The sequence below is a fragment of the Scyliorhinus canicula genome, chromosome 3, assembly GCF_902713615.1.
Source record: "Scyliorhinus canicula chromosome 3, sScyCan1.1, whole genome shotgun sequence".
Lineage (NCBI taxonomy): Eukaryota > Metazoa > Chordata > Chondrichthyes > Carcharhiniformes > Scyliorhinidae > Scyliorhinus > Scyliorhinus canicula.
The window spans coordinates 138,606,906-138,628,185 of record NC_052148.1 but is presented as its reverse complement, the minus strand read 5'-3'; the positions used below and the strand labels follow the sequence as shown (position 1 = coordinate 138,628,185).

General features: G+C 45.3%; 1 protein-coding gene across 5 annotated transcripts in view; it reads right to left on the bottom strand.

Moving 5' to 3' along the window:
- The window catches only part of zmp:0000000660 (arf-GAP with Rho-GAP domain, ANK repeat and PH domain-containing protein 2), a 494,698-nt gene that overhangs the window by 162,099 nt on the left and 311,319 nt on the right, over positions 1-21,280 (bottom strand). For all 5 annotated transcript variants that reach the window (XM_038791442.1, XM_038791438.1, XM_038791439.1 and 2 more), the window contains exon 17: positions 1,626-1,728. In XM_038791442.1, the coding sequence (XP_038647370.1) occupies positions 1,626-1,728 (103 nt within the window). The remainder of the gene's footprint in view (positions 1-1,625; positions 1,729-21,280) is intronic.

Here is a 21,280-nt window from a genome sequence, read left to right as displayed (position 1 = left end):
AAAGGGGTAGGGCTGAGTAGGGGCAAAAGGGGATCTGCACATGGAGGTAGTGGGCAAGGCTGAGGCACTAAGTGACTACTTTCCATCCATATTTATCTAAGAAGAAGATGCTTCAAAAGCCATTGCAAAAGAGAGGGTAGTTGAGACACTGAATTGGCTAAAAATTGACACAGAGGCAATATTAGAAAGACTGACGCAACACAAAGTCGATAAATCATGAGGACAGGATGGGATGTACCCTAGGATATTGAGGGACTGAAGGTGATACTGGCCATAATCTTCTAATTCTCCTTGGATAAACAGGTAGTCCCAGAAGACTGGCGATTTGCAAATAGGAACATAAGGCAGGGATGGACCATTCATCCCTCAAGCCTGCTCCACATTCAAACAGATCATAGCTAACCCACTATCCCCAGATCCCCTGATGTCATTTGTATCCAGAAATGTATTGATTTCTTTCTTGAAGAGGCTTAGTGATGAGCTTCTACAGCCGTCTGGGATAGATAATTCCAAAGAATCAACATTCACTGAGTTAAGAAATTCCTCCACATCTCAGTCTTATATAGCCTGCCCTTTATTCTGAGACTTTTTCTGGACTCACCAGCCAGGGGAAACATCCCATCCACCCTCTCACACCTTTGCAAGTTCAATGAGATCACCTCTCATTCTACAGGGATTAGTCTGGTGAACCTACATTGCACTCCCTCTATTGTAAGTTTATTTTTCCTTCAATAAGACGACCAAAACTGTACAAAATACTCCAGGTGCAGTCTCACCAAGACTCTATCCAATTGCAGAAAAACATCCTTATTCCTGTAATCAAATCCCCCTGCAATGAAGATGAACATACATTTGTCTTCCTCATTGTTTGCTGCACCTACATACTTAATGTAGTCAGGTGACATTTATGTCCACCATTTTAATGCATTTACTATGGTGGACAGAGGACTCATACATATGCAATATATCTGCCCACTAATGTCAATCTATAGGCACAAGATGTTAAAATTAGTAAAGCTGGTAAAACATACTTCTCAAATCATCATCTTTAGGGGCAAGAGGTGATTTTTATGTAAAAACAGGGTCACTGTTCTTCCCAGTTTTCCTTTGTAGCCGATCTTCGAAGCAAATTCAATCATTTTACAGTGCTCCAGGTCATTGGTAACTGTTATCTCCCCATCACAACTGAGGCAGCAGATTAAAATGTCAGGAGGTCTTGGGGCTCAAGATGTGCAGTTTCTGCATTGTGACTGAGAGTTCTTAATGTTACATTACTGAGTTACAAATAAAACCCTGTTAGAAAAGGCAGGATGTCACACAGTTTTACACCGTTCTAGTTAATAAACTTTATTACATGGATTATAATATTATTGCCATAGGTTGAATTCAATTTAATTTTAAATAAAACTCTCTTAAACTGCAGATGCCATTATTTTCATTATATATGGACTCAACTATTTTACTGCATCACTTTAAAGGGATTGTTGGGAGCCAGAAGCATATTGGCCAAACGTAGTAACATGTAAAGCCCACAGGGCTCAGGAGCAAAAAAGTAAATTCCCATGATATCTAAAAAGCTTTGGGCACTTTCAACACATAAATTTTATTTCAAAGTTATTTTTCACCTTGGAAATTGCCCTGGTCCAGTCTTTTAGAATTTCAACATTATCAGTTCCAAAGGAGAAGACACGTTCTGACAGCAAATACATCTCAAAAGTAGAGCTTACCCTGAAGCAAACAAGAAGAAAGAACAGCATTAGGATCTTGTAATAATAAGGCACTGGAGGCTACTTCAGAAATCTTAATGCTACAAGCCTAAAGCAAGCATGCTAATATTCTCACACACTGGATTTCAAGTGAACCGAACAAAGTCTTGTCAGATGATCAGATATATTGACTTATTAGATTTGAGTGAACTTTAGATAAACCTCTGCAGCTGTATTCATTCCCCTTCTTTTCCAAAGCTTTTGGTTAAGATGCCTGAATTTCTCCATTACATGCAAAAAATTATATACTGAAAAAAATATGTAGATCTGGAATGAATTTGAACAGCCTCATTAGAATAAACATACCACTGAGAACGTGAAATATAACTGCATAAAAAACTCTGCACTTGCGTCTCAACTGCTTTCTTTGTATTATCACCAAACTGCATTTTCACCATATTCATTCCTGCCATATACAATGACACAAATGCATGTTAGCACCAAACGTCAGTGCACAAGAGAATACTTTTAGGGCCTCACGGTAGCATGGTGGTTAGCATCAATGCTTCACTGCTCCAGGGTCCCAGGTTCGATTCCCGGCTGGGTCACTGTCTGTGTGGAGTCTGCACGTCCTCCCCGTGTGTGCGTGGGTTTCCTCCGGGTGCTCCGGTTTCCTCCCACAGTCCAAAGATGTGTGGGTTAGGTGGATTGGCCATGCTAAATTGCCCGTAGTGTAAGGTTAATGGGGGGATTGTTGGGTTACGGGTATGTGGGTTTAAGTAGGATGATCATTGCTCGGCACAACATCGAGGGCTGAAGGGCCTGTTCTGTGCTGTACTGTTCTATGAACTTAAATTAGGAACCAGGAAGAAAAGAATTATTCTCAATAATATAACATTTTCTCACGATATTATGATGCATGGCATGATGGCCACCAGAAAGGTTAGGGGCGCGATTCTCCGAGCCCTGCGCCACGACGCCGGCTCCGATTCTCCGAGGTGCGGAGAATCGGCCCCATTTGCCGCCCATTTGCGCCAGCGCGTTTGACGCATCGCCGGCCGCGGGCTGCAGGAATCGGCAGGGCCACCGATTCTCCGACCCGGATAGGCCGAGAGGCCACGCGGAAACAGCAGAGTTCCGCCGGTGCCGCTCACCCCTGGTCACTGCCGCCGGGAACTCTGCAGGGCTTCCGATAGGGTCTGGCCTGCGATCGGGGCCCACCGATCAGCGGGCCAGCCTCTCTTTCCCCCCCCTCCCCCGGGCCTACTTTATTGCGCGGCCGCCTCTGAACCCCCACGCCATGTTGTGTAGGGGCCGGCGCACTGAAGAAGTCTCCCGCGCATGCGCGGGTTAGCGCGGCGCCCAGTTGGCGCCGAGAAGGGAGGCTGGAGAGGCGTGAACCACCCCAGCGCCGTTCTGGCACCCTGTGGGGGGCAGAATCGGTCGTCCCCGCACCCGTTTTGCACCGTCGTGAAACTCGACGGCATTCACAACAGCGCGAATACTTTGTCTCCATTTTGAAGAATCGCTCCCTAGAAGTCAGCGTTTCTTTGGAGCAGTACTGATTCAAGCTGTTATGACCAGGTGAGAAGGGGGCGAACTAGCTCCGCTCTTTTCAACCTTCTCAGTTGGTCACAATCACGGTTTTTTATTTTTTCATGAGGATATGCCTTTTCAGATCCAAGTATATTTAACTATTTAAGCTGTGAGCAATAAGGAGCCAGTCAAACAAGGTTTTCTTGAATTAAAGAAAGTGAAAATTAATTAACCACTAAACCCGAGAAAACATAATAACGCAAAGTGTTTTTTTTGTTATAAATTTAAAGTACCCAATTCATTTATTGCAATTAAGGGGCAAATTAGGGTGGCCAATCCACCTATCTTGCACATCTTTGGGTTGTGGGGGTGAAACCCACGCAGACACGGGGAGAATGTGCAAACCCCACACAGACAGTGACCCAGGGCCGGGATTTGAACCCGGGTCCTCAGCGCCGTAGGCAGCAATGCTAACCACTGTGCCACTGCCCTAATAACACAAAGTTAAGCATTCGTCCCTCATAAAGTCATTTTGGGGGGGGGGGGGGGGGGGGCAGCACGGTGGCGCAGTGGTTAGTACTGCAGCCTCACGTCGCCGAGGTCCCAGGTTCAATCCTGGCCCTGGGTCACTGTCCGTGTGGAGTTTGCACATTCTCCCCGTGTCTGCATGGGTTTCGCCCCCACAACCCAAAGATGTGCAGGGTAGGTGGATTGGCCACGCTAAATTGTTCCATAGTTGGAAAAAATGAATTGGGCACTCCAAATTTATAAAAAAAATAGAAAAAAATGAAGTCATTTGGGTGCAGACCATAAAGCTCCAATAATATACAGTTATGTCCTTGAAGCGTAGATGCGTGTAAATGTTGTAGCCGATTTGGATTAGCTGGTTTCGCAGATGTGATCAGATGTAGAAGATGCTGCAAATATTAAAAGATCTCAATGCTCTGTAGATGCCTGGTAAAGTTGGCTTCTAAATCACGTAATACATTTGTTCCAAAAAAGAAAGGGAGAGTGTTTAACTTTCAGTCTGTTTTGTCTGCCTAAAAGGTTCTTGCAATATCCCTGCAGTGGCTGGCCATCTGGTCCTGAAATACTTCACCCATTGTGCATTTTCAAGGGGGTTCAGATGGGTTAGCCTGTGGCAGCCATTGTTTCAATATCCACCAATTTACATTTTAATGCCCCTTGTTTAGGCAGTGACACATTTTGATGGGTTTCCGAGTTACAGGAAATGTCTCTCACTTTGCATTCCCCAAAGGGCAACTTCTTGGTTTTTACCTCCTCTTGGACGGTTGGTTGCATTTTAGGTAGTTTGATCTGTCCCATTTCAAATTCCAAAATTTCAGTCAGTTAAAATTGGGGAAAATCATAGCTTCAAAAATAGAGGGGCATAGTCTCACAACAAAGCCACATTTTAGGCTTGAAGATTTAGATGGTGGCCATTTCAGTTGGTTTTCTATTCCAGAGTCAATGCAATAAGTAATTGGTTAAAGTGCCTCCCCACAATCTGCACAGGGTCTTCATAGAGCCCATTAAAATATAATATAATAAAGGCACACGGTACTGCCATCATGAAATGTCATCATTCACATAGTGTCAGGGGAACATCGAACAACATAAATAAGGGACAGTGACAGAATGTGGGAACTTTGACAGCTGATTACTGGAGCTGAGAAAAGTGTTGCCATCGTTTCCCCTATGAATAAGGGGTACATTTTCCACCATTCCGAGGATCAGGTATGAGGTTCACAACGAGTGTTTCTTTTGCAACAATAATGGAGGAGCAAAAGCAGTAGTGGATGGAGCAAAGGAGAGGAGAGGACAACATGGAGTGAGGTGAGGACAAGGTAAGAATAGTGGGCGGAATTCTCCGCTCCCCATGCCGGGTGGGAGAATCGCGGGAGGGCCGGGCGACTCACAACATGCCGCCCTGGCACCCCCCGCGATTCTCCCACCCCACGCTCGGAGATTCGTCGCTTTTCACGGCGACCGGCGTTTCTCCGGCCTAGATGGGCCGCGCGGCCTGACGTTCCCGACCTGTTCACGCCGGCAGCAACCACACCTGGTCGCTGCCATCGTGAACATGGCGCCAAAGCTTCATTTGTGGCTTGTGGGGGGTCGAGAGGGGAGTGAGCACCACGGCCGTGCTCGGGAGGGGACTAGCTCACAATCGGTGCCCACTGATCGTCGGGCCGGCGTCTCCAAGGGACGCACTCTTTCCTCTCCGCCGCCCCGCAAGATCAAGCCGCCACGTCTTGCGGGGCAGTGGAGGGGAAGACGGCAACCGTGCATGCGCGGATTGGAGCCGACCAACCTGCGCATGCGCGGCTGACGTCACTTAGGCAAGCGTCAAGGCCCGGCATTGAGATTTACGGAACGCCGCTCCTAGCCCCCTGGGGGTGGGGGTGGGGGGGGTGAATAGTGTGCGAGGAGCGGCCTCCGAGGCCGTTGTGAAACACTGGTATTAATTCCATTTAACTTTATGGAAGTGTTTAAAATGTTAATAGGATGGAACTACAGACCATTGTCAATGGTTCAGGAATTTAGTTGGCACACATAAAGGATCCAAAGCAAAATCTTTTGGATAGAAGAAAAATAAATTTTTATTTTACAAAAAAAAGTTAATCAAGCTGTGAAATAAACTAGAGTTATGACTGAAGCAGAGGCCTTGGTCGGAATCGTCCCAGAATTTCACTAACAGCAGTAGGGGGAGTGGAAATTGGCCTTCTTCCCGCTAGCCATAGTGTTATGTTTTCATGACGTATCATCCGCTGCCTGCTTCATTAATTATGCAAGCATAGGAAATATGCCATCTTGCTGGCAGGCAGTCTCTGAATTGTCCACCATGCCGTTACCTTACAGTTTCCTCAATCCGGGTTCCATATCTAAACTGCAGCCGCGCACACAGTTCTCAATGCTTGCAGCCTAGGACTGCTTTACTGAAGATATGGCCCCAAAAGCCAAGAAATGTTCAGTGACCCATCCCTGGTTTGCCTTTTGAAGGCCAGTTGTCCTCCACCCGCGCGTGTTCTGGTCGCCAGAGGTCTAGCAACTTCACCACTCCAGCCAGTGATGATCATTGCCATTGCTGCACAGAACAGGTTGGCCATCTAGTGCAGAAAGAGGATGAATGATCATACCCGTGTCATTAGGAAAAGCCAAGCACCTCATCATTCTAAACTCACACACCGACAAGTCGATCACACATTGTTAAAATCCCCTGGACTACTGCGTGTTCAATTCCAGCCCCACTTGACCCGCGTTGCAACACAAATGAAATTAATAAATAATTCTTAGAAAATACCCAAAGTCTTTGGCCATTAGCTGCCTAATAACTACAATCACCAAGTTTGTAAATTGAAACACAATTAAGCTTATTAATAACAGTAACTATGCAGCAAACACAACAGGTTAACCATCATCTAATTTCCCCCCACTTAAATTCGCCCCACCCTCTTCATACGCACAACACACAGAGGAGAGAAGAGGGATGTAGAAGTATCTTATAGCACACCTTCCTTTTTTAAATTTAAACTTCCAGTTCGAGGTTGTCTTAGCAATTTCACAGCAGCTTTTCAGAGTGAGAGAGAGAGAGAAAAAACCCTGGCTCTCTGAAAATCAGCCCACTCAGACAGGACCCAATCACCACCCGTTACCAGGCAGAATACAATCTTCTGGCCGATTCATTGGCCACCAGCCAACCAATCAAACCGAGTTCCACTGATCTCTTGGGTGCCAAAAAGTCTGAGTTCTGCTGTCCAAGTGCAGCACGCTGTTCTCTTTCGAAATCCTCACTTTCCCTGCTCGACTTAAAGGTATATGTCGATTGAGCATCCATGGATCAAAATGCTAACATCAGAAATAAAGAAAAATGAATAAGGCAATCAACAGGAAGGGCCCTTGCAACATTCATTTGGCATCTCACACATTGCCAACTCAAGGGACATCACCACTCACTCTCTCACACAGACCCTCGCATCTCCATCTGGTTTCATCTCCACTGGAGACTGCCTCCTTAGCCCATACCATCTGGAGGATACTTTTACAGATCAACATGAACCCCTATACAGATCCTGGGATATGCCCCTTTCCCGCTCAGCCCTCACCCTGCAGCCTCCTCGCTTGCCTGGAGCCACTTCCTCCCCCTTCCCCAAGCAAGTCTGAAAATCTACTCGCTCCTTCCACTGGCCTAGTGGTGAGAGACCTGCCCATGAGCCCCCCTAAAAGTGATGTGGTGCTGGCTGCGAAGCCTGCCACTGATGATTGCGAGTGCCGCCCAAAACAAGATATGCAAAGTAACCTTGAAGTCCCAAGCACAGTGCAGGTCTGAAGGTGCACGTCACTTGTCTACCAGTGTGCAACATATCGGAGTGCAATCATGCCACAAGAACTCATGTTCCAGAGTAGGGGGAGGGTGATTTGGCGAGCAGGGCTTAAAATGAGATTCTAATATATTGAAATTAGCTTCCCGACACTCAGCTGTGGGAAATGTGGCCTGCCATTGACAGGTGGAGCAGTTGATCATAAACTGGTTTCATAATGGGCTGGTTTAGCACAGTGAGCTAAACAGCTGGCTTGTAATGCAGAACAAGGCCAGCAACGCGGGTTCAATTCCTGTACCGGTCCTCCCCGGAATGTGACGAGTAGGGGCTTTTCACAGTAACTTCATTGAAGCCTTCTTGTGACAATAAGCGATTATTAATTATGTAAAACTGATTGTTGAGCTATCTGGCATATCTTCCTCTCATGTTGCCCAGCTCACCCACTGCAAATGGGGCAGAAAGTTCCACCCCATGTCAGCATTTTAAGAATGGATTAGATAGACAGTTAACGAGAAAGGGAATATAATAATCTTTATTAGTGTAACAAGTAGGCTTATATTATCACTGCAATGAAGTTACTGTGAAAATCCCTTAGTCGCCACACTGTGGCGCCTGTTTGGGTACACAGAGGAAGAATTCAGAATGTCCAATTCACTCAACAAGCACGTCTTTACGGACTTGAGGGAGGAACCGGAACACCCGGAGAAAACCCACGCAGACACGGAGAGAATGTGCAGACTCCGCACAGACAGTGACCCAAGCCAGGAATTGAACCTGGGACCCTGTCGTTGTGAAGCAACAGTGCTAATCACTGTACTACACTGCTGCCCAGAGAGATAAAGGAATGACAGGTACACATGATTAGGACTACTACTGTTCATGTGGAGGATAAACACCAACATGGGCAGGATGGGTCACGCCTGCTCCCATGATCTGCTGCCCAAGATGAAAAGGGTGGGTGAGCAGCTAGTGTATTGCCTTGTCAGGCCACTGAACTTTGTTTCCCCCAGTATGGACTTGTAGTTCTGGCTAGGGTCAGAGAATTAACATTTAGTGTCATTACTATCACCCTCCACAGGACACACAACACATTCTCCTGTGATTTCACTATCTTGCCTCAGCTCACCCAGAGAGCAATGTAGGCTTGTCCGGGAAAAGTTGCTTTTGTGGTGTCTCTGCCACATTTTCCAGTGGCAGATGTTCTTCAAATGTGGCAATGATCATCTAAGGCATTTGCAAGAGTCACTTGTCTTTCAGTTCATGAAGCCACATACTTTTCCACATCCCTGCTGTTCTCCTATGTTTACTGCTGCAATCATCAATTCTTTGTGGATTTTAAAGGGCTGCACTTGAATTTCTAAGAGTCATTCCTCACCAGCACATTAGTCCCATTTTGCACAGGTCTTGTGTGGCTCAGTTGCCAATGAGATTTAAATGATCTGATCATGCAAATGAAGGCACCGTTAGCAATATCAATGTACTCTGGTGAAAGTCGATTGACCTGAAACATTAATTCTTGTTTATCTCTTCATAGATGCTGCCAGACCTGCTGAGCATTTTTAGTTTTTATTTCAGATTCCTAGTTTGATATCACTTTGCATTCTGCTCTGATGAGGAGGATCAGTCAATCTTTTCTCTATGCTGAAGCTAATTGACCTGCTGTGCTTTTCCAACATGTTCCGTTTATGTTTCAATATTCAAGAGTGAAAAAGAAGAGAGTATTCATCAGCAAGCCAGGAACATAGAAAATACTACATTTGCTGCACCATTGACTGTTCACTAAAATTTATGAATCAATGTGAAGCTGTTACTAACAAGGCTTATTGAGTAGCAAGGTGCATTCAAAGAGCATTTGATTGTAACCTTGAAACAAGGTGATTTTATCCCTGCTTTTATTCATAGTTGATATCAATGATACAAGATTGAACACTCTGACTGATGCATTCAAAAAAGTTAAGATAAGAATATCAAAAACATATAATCAATGAGTGCATATTCCTTGCTTTGCCTTCATGTTTATTTGCATTAAACTGCATCTGCTATATATCTGCTCATTTCTAAACCTGCTTATCATGTCAGTTCTTCGAATGCTCTGGTCATTTTCCAAACCCTTTACTGATACTACGATGCGCTACAAATTATTTCACAGGATGTGGGAATCGCTGCCAGGCTAGCATTTGTCCATCCTTACTCCCCCTTAAGAAGGAGGGGGTGAACTGCCTTCAAGAACCACCGCAGTTCATGTTGTGTGTGTACACCCATGGGGCGCGATTCTCCGCACTCACGACGGGGGGGAGAATAGCGGACGGCGCAAATTTTTACGGCAACGCTGGTCCGACGCCCTCCCGCTATTCTCCCCCCCACGCCCGCCCCCCGACACGAATCGCTGCTCACCGTTTTTTTACGGCGAGCAGCGATTCTCCCCTAGCCGATGGGCCGATTTCCAAGGCCTTTACGGCCGTTTTCACGAATTTGAATACACCTGCTATACAAGTTCGTGAAAACGGCGCCAAAGTGCCGTTCTGCACAACCATGCCACCGATTGGCATGGCCGCACCACGGCCGTGCTAAGGGTGGCATGGGCCCGCGATCGGTGCCCACCGATCGCGGGCAGCGGGTACTTACCCCGCGCTCTCGTTGTTACTCCGCCGCCCCGCTGGATCAGTCCGCGGGGCGGCTGAGGGGCATTACCAACCGCGCACGTGCGGGTCTAATGCATATGCGCAGATGACGTCATCCGCGCATGCACGGGTTGGAGTCGTCCAATCCGCGCACGCGCGGCTGATGTCATCAATGCGCCAGCCGTCGCTAACTTTGGCGCGCGGGCTTAACGAAATTCGTTAAGCCCGCGATGCCGTAGTTCACGGGGCGCGATGCTAGCCCCGACCGGGGAGCAGAATCGGGTCCCGGGCGGGGGCTCGGAGGCTGCCGTGAAACACAGCCGTTTTCGTGGCAGCCTTCACGACCCGCCGCCTTTGGGGAGAATCGCGCCCATGGTGCTTTTTAGGAACAAAGTTTCAGAATTTTTGCCAGTGCCAGTGAAGGAACGGCGATATACAATGGAGCAGATTTTTTGTCTTCACTGTTAATCTGGCAGAATTATTGATCTGCCCCTTCTAGGACCTGACTGCTTTACATTCCAATCATCGCAAAGAATACCAGATCACTCAACCCTACAGTAAAAGGAAAAACTCAGGGCAGCACAGTGGCGCAGTTGTTAGCACTGCTGCCTCATGACGCTAAGGACCTGGGTTCGATCCTGGCCCCGGGTCATTGTCTGTGTGGAGTTTGCACATTTTCCCTGTGTCTCCATGGGTCTCACCCCACAACTCAAAGATGTGCAGGGTAGGTGGATTGGCCACTCTAAATGATCCCTTAATTGGAAAAAAAAGAATTGGGCACTTTAAATGTATTTTTTAAAAAGTGAAAGCAAAAACCTGCCCGAGTGAATTAATCAATGGATGTTGGTCTAAATATTTGATAATGGAATGAAATATTCAGTAAATTCAGAAAAACTCACCTCATATTATTAAAGCATTTTTTAAAAAAGATACTACATACTCAAAAGATAAATGCAAAATTCAACACAATATTCAGGGAATTAATTCCCTGATTAACCTGCACTACCATTGATTCTACTAATAAGAAGAGCTGGAGAACACAAATTAATATCTGCTTTTTGAGTGCAATTCTCATTTTAAAATAATCTATTCGTATTTTACTTGCTAAAAGTGGATATGTTATAAGGGTACAGTATTGAATAGTATTTCTTGATTTTTTTGAATCCACTGTAATAAGCTGTCAGTGTCCAAGGAGAAAAGGCTGCTAGGTATCAGAAACTGCAGTTATATTAGAGAGATGTTTCCTATCAATAATTAAATATATTGATAAGAAGCTTGCTACCTGATTACCCATCTTTTTCACCAAACAGATGTTAAAAGCAGTGGCAACACATCATTATACAAGCATATTATTGCAAATCTCTGTTAACAACAGAAGCAATATTTAGTTAACAAGGAGTTCAACTCCGAATTAAATGATGGAAATGGCTGCTTTGCTTGACATAAATCAATCAAATCAACAAGGTTTTTGATTCTACACTACAAGTAGTTGGCTAAGTAAATAGTCAATATCAAAAACATTTTTTTTTCAAGCTTTAGAATTTGGGTTATTTTCATTACCACACTTTGGGCGGGATTTACTGCGCAACCCACCACGTGTTTGTCGGCAGAGGAGACAGCTCACCAGTGGGATTTTCTGGTCTTGCCATTGTCAACAATTGTCAACAAGGTTTCCCATTGACTGCACCCCTCGACGATGAGACACCCATGCGCCGTCGGTGGGACTGGAATATCCCGCCGCCGTGAATAGCCGGTAACTCCCTGCCCTCTGTCTCTCACAATTAGGTAGGTTTCCCTGGGCTCTCTTTCATGTTTCTGAAGCGAAGCGCATGAGTGAGGCAATTTATCTTTTGACTTCTGCTTCTTCCCTCTGATGTACCCTTTTTCTCCAGATGACCCAGCGGACACCAGAACTTGGGACAGAATTTTACAGCACCCAAAGAGGCGCCATTCAGCTCATTAACCATGGGTTAACTCTCGAAAAGAAATTTCCACTTAGATGCCCTTTACTCATGCCCTTTAAAATGTTTCTTTTTTTGAAAATATCAATCGTCCTCCCTCTTAAAGGATATTGTGGGTACTGCTTCTCCCATTCGTTTTAATAACTAATCTATTGCCTAACAACTCTCTGCATTAAAATTAATACCCCCAATCTATTCCTTCATTCCTTTGTTGATATCCTACCATTCAGCACCCAGTGGAAATAGATTTACTTCAGTTTACTTTAGGAGACCCTTTAAACACGTCCAGCAGTTCTTTCCATTTAAGGTTTTCTGTTGCAATAAAAAGTCTACTAGTTTCACTCTTACTTTCACATAACTGAAGCTTCTCATTCCTGGCATCAACTTGTGAACCTCTTCCGCATCCTTTGCATGCCATCAGCATCCTTCTTAAAAACAGGGTTACAAAACAGGACACAATGACCGAGAAATTGGTTTAAGCCATCCATTGACCAGAATTTTACTTTGCTCGGGCCCATTCCCAGTCTGGAAGTACACAAAATCGTGTGAGAAGACATCGGACAAGCATCCCAAAGTCATTGTGCATTCATCTGATATTTCAGTCGGCGGGCATGCGCATGTCAGAAGCACACCACTGTCAATAAAGCCCAATAAGGGGACTACTGAAAGCTATATTTCGTGGCCCGGCTACTTTTACAGTTGGCGGGCAGGCTGATTGGCCAGGCGGCCTATACATTTTAGCTACAACCTCGGTTCAGGGTGGGATGAAATGTCAATCTAAAATGGTGACTGAGGAATGAGGTTTGTGTTCTTATATGCTGCCCAGACAGTCTTTGCTGTGTCTTTTTCAATTGGGATTTAATTTATACAGGTCTGTCGCTCCCCGAGACAGGTCCGCAGCAGCTGTCCCCATGAGGGAGCGCATGCGAGGAACCAGCCCCTCTTGTGCATTTATGTTCATTCCTAGTTGGTACAAGATCACTTTATGAGTCCAATCATATGATGTATCGGTGATATCATTGGCTGTTTGCAAGGGCAAATGGGCAGTCTATCCTAACAGCCTATAGAGTAAACACCTTTCCAATAAGGCATTGTTTATTTGTACCTTGGTGATCTGCAAGGCTATCCTTTAAAAATAACACTGCCTGCACCCTTCCTTTTCTTGGCGCAGAATCACATCTCTGGTTGGACATTGTGTTTTGAATTTTGCAAGAACAGGCTGGTTGGATACATTCTAGAACTTGCCAGTACATAGAACACTACAGCGCAGTACGGGCCCTTCGGCCCTCGATGTTGCACCGACCTGTGAAACCATCTGAAGCCTATCTGACCTACACTATTCCATTTTCATCCATATGTCTATCCAGTGACCACTTAAATGCCCTTAAAGTTGGCGAGTCTACTACTGTTGCAGGCAGGGCGTTCCACACCCCGACTACTCTCTGAGTAAAGAAACTGCCTCTGACATCTGTCCTATATCTACCACCCCTCAATTTAAAGCTATGTCCCCTCGTGTTGGTCATCACCATCCGAGGAAAAAGACTCTCACTGTCCACCCTATCTAACCCTCTGACTATCTTATATGTCTCTATTAAGTCACCTCTCAGCCTTCTCCTTTCTAACGAAAACAACCTCAATTCCCTGAGCCTTTCCTCGTAAGACCTTCCCTCCATACCAGGCAACATCCTAGTAAATCTCCTCTGAACCCTTTCCAAAGCTTCCACATCCTTCCTATAATGTGGTGACCAGAACTGCACGCAGTACTCCAGGTGCGGCCGCACCAGAGTTATGTACAGCTGCAGCATGACCTTGTGGTTCTGAAACTCAATCCCCCTGCTTATAAAGGCTAGCACACCATATGCCTTCTTAACAGCCCTATTAACCTGGGTGGCAACTTTCAGGGATTTATGTACCTGGATGCCGAGATCTCTCTGTTCATCTACACTACCAAGAATCTTGCCATTAGCCCAGTACTCTGCATTCCTGTTACTCCTTCCAAGTGAACCACCTCACACTTTTCCGCATTAAACTCCATCTGCCACCTCTCAGCCCAGCTCTGCAGCTTATCTATGTCCCTCTGTATCCTATAACATCCTTCAGCACTATCCACAACTCCACCGACCTTTGTGTCATCTGCAAATTTACTAACCTATCCTTCTACACCCTCTTCCAGGTCATTTATAAAAATGACAAACAGCAGTGGCCCCAAAACAGATCCTTGCGGTACACCACTAGTAACTGAACTCCAGGATGAACATTTGCCATCAACCACCACCCTCTGTCTTCTTTCAGCTAGCCAATTACTGATCCAAACCGCTAAATCACCTTCAATTCCATACTTCCTTATTTTCTGCAATAGCCTACCGTGGGGAACCTTATCAAACGCCTTACTGAAATCCATATACACCACATCAACAGCTTTACCCTGATCCACCTGTTTGGTCACCTTCTCAAAAAACTCAATAAGGTTTGTGAGGCATGACCTACCCTTCACAAAACCGTGTTGACTATCGCTAATCAACTTGTTCTTTTCAAGATGATTATAAACCCTATCTCTTATAACCTTTTCCAACATTTTACCCACAACCGAAGTAAGGCTCACAGGTCTATAATTACCAGGGTTGTCTCTACTCCCCTTCTTGAACAAGGGGACAACATTTGCTATCCTCCAGTCTTCCGGCACTATTCCTGTCGACAAAGACAACAAAGATCAAGGACAAAGGCTCTGCAATCTCCTCCCTGGCTTCCCAGAGAATCCTAGGATAAATCCCATCTGGCCCAGGGGACTTATCTATTTTGACATTTTCCAAAATTGCTAACACCTCCTCCTTTTGAACCTCAATTCTATCTAGCCTGGTCGACTGAACCTGAGTGTTCTCCTCGACAACATTGTCTTTCTCCAGTGTAAACACTGACGAAAAATATCCATTTAACGCTTCCCCTATCTCCTCTGATTCCACACACAACTTTCCACTACTATCCTTGATTGGCCCTAATGTTACTCTAGTCATTCTTTTGTTCCTGATATACCTATAGAAAGCCTTAGGGTTTTCCTTGATCCTATCCGCCAACGACTTTTCGTGTCCTCTCCTTGCTCTTCTTAACTCTCCCTTTAGGTCCTTCCTGGCTAACTTGTAACTCTCAAGTGCCCTAACTGAGCCTTCATGTCTCATCCTAACATAAGCCTTCTTCTTCCTCTTGACAAGTGCTTCAACTTCCTTAGTAAACCACGGTTCCCTTGCTCGACAACTTCCTCCCTGCCTGACAGGTACATACTTATCAAGGACACGCAGTAGCTGTTCCTTGAAAAAGCTCCACATTTCGATTGTACCCATCCCCTGCAGTTTCCTTCCCCATCCTATACTTCCTAAATCTTGCCGAATAGCATCATAATTGCCTTTCCCCCAGCTATAATTCTTGCCTTGCGGTATATACCTATCCCTGCCCATTGCTAAAGTAAACATAACCGAGTTGTGATCACTATCACCAAAGTGCTCACCTACATCTAAATCTAACACCTGGCCGGGTTCATTACCCAGTACCAAATCCAATGTGGCCTCGCCCCTTGTTGGCCTGTCTACATACTGTGTCAGAAAACCCTCCTGCACACACTGCACAAAAACTGACCCATCTATAGTACTCGCACTATAGTATTTCCAGTCAATATTTGGAAAGTTAAAGTCCCCCATAACAACTACCCTGTTACTCTCGCTCCTGTCGAGAATCATCTTTGCAATCCTTTCCTCTACATCTCTGGAACTATTCGGAGGTCTATAGACAACTCCCAACAGGGTGACCTCTCCTCTACTGTTCCTAACCTCGGCCCATACTACCTCAGTAGACGAGTCCTCAAGCGTCCTTTCTACCGCCGTAATACTTTCCTTGATTAACAATGCCACACACCCCCCCTCTTTTACCATCTTCTCTGTTCTTACAGAAACATCTAAATCCTGGAACCTGCAACAACCATTCCTGTTCCTGCTCTACCCATGTCTCCGAAATCGCCACAACATCGAGATCCCAGGTACCAACCCATGCTGCAAGCTCACCCACCTTATTCCGGATGCTCCTGGCGTTGAAGTAGACACACTTCAAACCAGCGTCCTGCTTGCCGGTGCCCTCTTTCAAACTTTTAACCCTATCCCTGACCTCACTACTCTCAACATTCTGTACACTGGGACTACAATTTTGGTTCCCATCCCCCTGCTGAATTAGTTTAAACCCCCCACGAAGAGCACTAGCAAATCTCCCCCCCAGGATATTGGTACCCCTCTGGTTCAGGTGAAGACCATCCTGTTTGTAGAGGTCCCACCTACCCCAGAATGAGCCCCAATTATCCAGGAAACCAAAATCCTCCCTCCTGCACCATCCCTGTAGCCACGTGTTCAACTCCTCTCTCTCCTTATTTCTCACTTCACTAGCACGTGGCACGGGTAACAACCCAGAGATAACAACTCTGTTTGTTCTAGCTCTCAGCTTCCACCCTAGCTCCCTGAATTTCTGTCTCAAATCCCCATCTCTCTTCCTACCTATGTCGTTGGTACCTATGTGGACCACGACTTGGGGCTGCTCCCCCTCCCCTTTAAGGATCCCAAAAACACGATCAGAGACATCACGAACCCTGGCACCTGGGAGGCAACACACCAGTGTTTGGGAAGTGCGGCCTAAATAACCTCGCATCACATTGGCACTGAACGCTGGCAACCAATTTAAAACTAACTGTTGAACTGACAATCTGGCGCATGTGCGTGTGCTAGAAGCTACATTTATTAACACACATGGCCCTGTTCTTTTCAGAATTAAAGAACATGCACACACATTACTCCTGTTTCAGGTAAACAAAATAAGTGACAGCCATTCGCTGATTCATTCTCCAGAGCAATGCCTTGACCAATCAGTGCCAAGCTGCCTGTTTTAAATTTCAAACAATGCTTGGCAGTTATCCGTCAATCACCATGAATTGGTGCATTCTCCATGGCAATGCCTGTACCAATCAGAGCTGTCCAGTCAACCAATTCTGGCTACGGGTCCAATGCTGGAAAATGGGATTAGAGTAGATAGATGCTTGAGAGCCAGTGTGGACACGATGGGTTGATGGGCCTCTTTTCATTCTGTAAAAACTCTTTCACTCTTCTCATACAGTACAACTTGTTGTTTTCCTCTTATACTATTATTCTTGTGAAATGTCCTGATAAGTGGAAGACGAAAACCTTTGACTTGTCTCTTTCTTTCAGCAATGGGAATAGGAACAGGAATAGGCCATGTGGCCCTTCAAGCATGCTCCACCATTCAAAGAGATCATGGCTGCTCAGATGGCAGCCGTAACTCTATTTTCTTGCCTAACTCCTTAATCCTCGACTCCCTTGTAGTTGAAAATTCTGGCCAGCTAAGCCTTGAATATATTTAATGATTCAGTCTGTGGGAAGAGAATTCCAAGCACTAATGCCTCTGAGAGCTGAAATTCCTCCTCATCGCCATCTTAAATAGGAGGGCTCTCGCTTTAGCCCTAGCAATAGATTCACCAGCAAGGCAAAAATCCTCTCATCATCTATCTAGTCAAGCCCCCTCAGAATATTTTATATTTCAATAAGGTCACCTCCTATTCTTCGAAAATCCACTGTGAATTGGCGTAACCTGCTCAACCTTTTCTCATAAGATAACTCTTACAACCTTCTCTGAACGGTCTCCTGCAAACATATTCTTCCTTAAATAAGGAGACCCAAACTGTATGCAGTATATAGGTGCAGTCTCCCCAGCTTTACAGTTGTAGAAATACTGCCCTACTTTTATATTCCATCTCCCTTGTAACAGGTCAACATTCGATCCGTCTTCCTAACTAATAGTTCCACCTGCAAGTTAACTTTTTGTGATTCATGTAAAAGGACAACCAGATTCCTGAGTACCGCAGTATTCTTTCCATTTTAATATTTTGCCTTTCTATTCCTGCGTAATATGTCCTATTATGCATAGTTCTACAAAGCACCAGTAACACTGCTGTGATAACGGAAATACATGAAGATGTGATGGTTGGAACAAATGGATACTGAATGATCTGGGACTAATGCCAAAGTGCTGTTGTCTAAATTGCTGAATGTACATTTGGCAGGAACTGGTGCAATTTATAGAATGATCAACCATATCTGAATATTTTATCAAAGCTTTCAATAATTAAGACACTATTCGATTACAAAAATACTTGAGTTTTCAGAGTTGTCACTTGAACTTACTGAACAGTATTATGGCCTCAGGATAATGCTGACTTGAACAAGTGCAAGAGCACTGACCTTCAGAATCAGAAGCTTATTACCTAGATTTGTTTCAGTACATAAAAGGGGCATGTAAGGTTTTGATATTTCCTTAATCTCCTCTGAGAATTAGGCACAGAGGAAAATTAATATATAACCTTGGGCACTGGTACTGAATAATCAGGACAGGAGCTGCCTTTAATGGCATTGCGTAAACCAGGCTGCTTGAAAGAAGATAATTTCTTTTAAAAAGCAGTATATTGTCAATAGTAATCAATACAAAACTGATGTACAATTCATTCCTCTACACCATTTTTATAATCTACAGTGCATGGTTTGAAAAAAATATCAATTCAACAAACAAATAAACCACAACTTTTTTTTTTTTTAAATTTAGATTACCCAATTATATTTTCCAATTAAGGGGCAATTTAGCGTGGCCAATCCACCTACTCTGCACATTTTTGGGTTGTGGGGGCGAAACCCACGCAGACACGGGGAGAATGTGCAAACTCCACACGGACAGTGACCCAGAGCCGGGATCGAACCTGGGACCTCAGCGCCGTGAGGCGGTTGTGCTAACCACTAGGCCATCGTGCTGCCCAAATAAACCACAACTAATTATTTTTTTAAAAATAGCTTGGGCCAAAATGACCATGCCGAGTAAAAATAGATCTTGTATGACAGTATGGTAGCACAAAACAAATGGAAGATAAACTTACGAGGGTGCCCTGCAAAGAAAGGCAGAACTATTCATAGAATCCCTATAGTGCAGAAGGCCATTCGGCCTATCACGTCTGTATCGACCCTCTGAATGAGCATCCTATTGAACCCCACCTCATCTGCACATCTTTGGACACTAAGAGGCAATTTTTTTTAGAGAGACCAATCTATCTGCACATCTTTGCACTGTGGGAGGAAACCAGAGCACCCGGACATGCAGTCAAATTCAAAGAATTGCAGGCTTCACCTGAACAACACGGATGAGTTTTATCTCATCCTCCCTATTGTGAGAGAGCCTGTTGGTCGCAGGTGGGGACACCATTTTTCTGTGTCATTTAAAAAAGATATATTTTTATTGAATTTTTATCAATTTATACAAATCACAACTCTAATAACACATATAACAACAACATAAAAACAAAAAGACCGCCCCCCCCAACACACTAATAGCTAACAGTGACCAGCTCCTTAAAGTGCTGTATGAACGGCCACCATCCACGATACAACCCATCGATTGACCACTTCACCGTGAACTTGACTTTCTCAAGGTACAAGAACTTCATCAAATCACTCAGCCATGCTGCAGTGCTAGGCAATGTCACCTGCCTCCAACTCAACACAATCTGCCACCTAGTCAGCAAAGAGGCCCCCAACCCCATCCTTAACTCCGGCTGTCTTACACCCCAAATACAACCACCAACAGACTCGGCTCTAGATCCATATTCAGGATAGCCAAGATGGTGCTAAAAAAAGACCCACACCAGCTTAGAGAAGGACGAGAACATGTGTGTACTCTCGAGCACCACTCACGCCTACCTTCAACACCATCAAAAAATCCACTCATTCTGGCTTTGGTGAGGTGTCCCCGAAGTACTACCTTTAGCTGAATCAAGTTTAGCTTTGCGCAGAATGACATTGCATTCACCCTTCAAAGGGCCTCACTCCACACCGCTTCATCCAAAATGGTTCCCAGCTCGTCTTCCCACATGGCCTTCACTTATTCCACCGAAACCGGCACTTCCCACATGATCTATCCATATAACCTGAAGTGCTGCCCTCCTCCGACCCAACACAGGAGAGTATCCTATCCATCAAGATAGATGGCGGTGCCTCTGGGAATGTCAGAAAAGCCTGTCGAGCAAAACTCCGCACCTGAAAATACCTGAACGCATCTGATCCCTCAAGCCCTGAATTCTCCTTCAACTCTCCCAGCTGGCAAACCGCTCCTCCAGAAACAAATCCCTCACCCTCTCCAACCCTTTGCTCCACCTCCCAATTGTGACATCCAATTTTGGTGGCTCAAACAAATGTTCCGACAGTTAGGAGTCCACCTTGACACTGTCCACAACTTAAAATGCTGATGGAGTTCCGCCATTTTTTTAACCTGGAGACAAGAATCCAACTTCAATGCCAAGACCATGACCAAAACATTTCACATCTACATGAAGTAAAGGAATTAGGCAGTACGACACTCCATAGGGTCCTTGTCTTTCTTCAGAAGGAGGGAGAGGGATGCCTGCCCCATCAACTCTGGGAGATATCTGCCCTGAAGAGCCATTAAACATTCCCAGCACCAATGGGGCCAGTTGATCTGCAAACTTCTTATAGAATTCTACCGTGAACCGATCTGTTCCCAGCACCTTCCCCATCTGCAACTTTCTCAAGGCCCTGCGGATCTCCTCCAAACCCATCAAGGCCTCCAATTCTTCCAACAAATTCTCCCCCACCTGAGGAAACTCCAATAGAGTCCCTCATAAAAGGACCAAAAGACTTCATTGACTTTTTCCTTAGCACCTTCACCATCCCCGAAGGGATCTAGGCCTGAGGCGAAGCAACTTTGGATCCAAAACACAATTAAAATCCCCTTGTAAAATCAGTTGGCATGCACCTAATTCCGGAATAGCATTCAACAACCATCTCATAAACGTGACAGTGCAGAGACACACACACCTCGGTGGGCGCGAGTGGTGGTCAGGCTACTGGGGCATATTCTGGTGCACCACACAGTTGCAGATGCACATCGGGTAGAGGCAGGAATGTCCAGGTGAGACAGCAGTGGGAGGTCTGCTGGATCCCAGGACCCAGCTAGGTCCCAGTTAAATGCTGAGCCTCTGAACCAGGTTTACCTGAATCTGATGCAGTCGATATGGTGCGGCTGCGATAATC